The following is a 941-nucleotide window of genomic DNA, read 5'->3' on the forward strand; positions in this document are numbered from 1 at the left end:
TGAGACTTATATATAATACATCTCGTTCATGTTCAAAAATAATCAATTAGAACATAAATATTTGTACGTGAGTGGTTCAACAATATTAAATTAAAGAATTATGTTCTGATATTATATTATAATTGATACTAAGTGATTGGATCTAATTCAACTTTAAAAACTAACCTATTGGATAATAAAAAGAAAAATATATTTTTTTATTTGGACAAAAAAAAAATACTCATCATACTTAAAGAAAAATAATACAAACTGAAAAAGTTTATGTAAATTTTGTTAAATTAATTAATTAGGTAATAATAGATTTGAGATTTTTAATTAAAAAAAATGAGCTTTAATTTAATTATGAATAGTGATCGGAGTGTCTCAATTTTGTTCTAAAAGGGATCCATACATAAATTAAATGCTTATCCTAATTAAACCAAACATATTAACAAAATGTATTGGTTGATATAATTTTAGAGTTTAGGGTTTAGAAAATTATTATGATGAACAAAAGTATCTTCATTTTAGTCAAAACAAAGGCTTATTATCTCCTGTTTGAAAACTTAGCATGCACCTCCTTAATTAATTAATAATCCAATTTTCTTACTTAAATTTCACAACTTGTAGCAGCCTATAAATATGAGATAGTTACAACTTTATCATTGCCACATACAACTTTTCATCAGAGGAGGAAAAAGAAATTAAATTGTACTTCAAATGGAAAAGTTTTCATCTAAGTTTTTCATTTGCATTTTATTTGCAGCACTTCTTTTGCTATATTCCCCAGCTAGATCGCAAGAATTATTTGGTAAGTACTAATGACTATATATACTTTATTTTTTTATATGATTATTAATTTCTTTTCTTAATTAGGGTTTTTTTGTTTTGTGTTTTTTTTTTTCAATATTTTGATAAAAAAAGAAAAAGTAGAAAATAAAAAAAAAACTGAATTTTATTGT

The 941-nt window shown here is 22.6% G+C and overlaps 1 protein-coding gene across 1 annotated transcript in view; it reads left to right on the top strand.

The window, feature by feature from the left end:
• LOC107634119 (alpha carbonic anhydrase 7-like) overlaps positions 647-941 on the top strand; it is a 5,390-nt gene continuing 5,095 nt past the window's right edge. Inside the window, exon 1 of the mRNA XM_016337693.2 lies at positions 647-790. Coding sequence (XP_016193179.1) covers positions 700-790 — 91 coding nt within the window. The 5' untranslated portion in view covers positions 647-699. The remainder of the gene's footprint in view (positions 791-941) is intronic.

This window comes from Arachis ipaensis, chromosome B03, assembly GCF_000816755.2.
Source record: "Arachis ipaensis cultivar K30076 chromosome B03, Araip1.1, whole genome shotgun sequence".
Classification (NCBI taxonomy): Eukaryota; Viridiplantae; Streptophyta; class Magnoliopsida; order Fabales; family Fabaceae; genus Arachis; species Arachis ipaensis.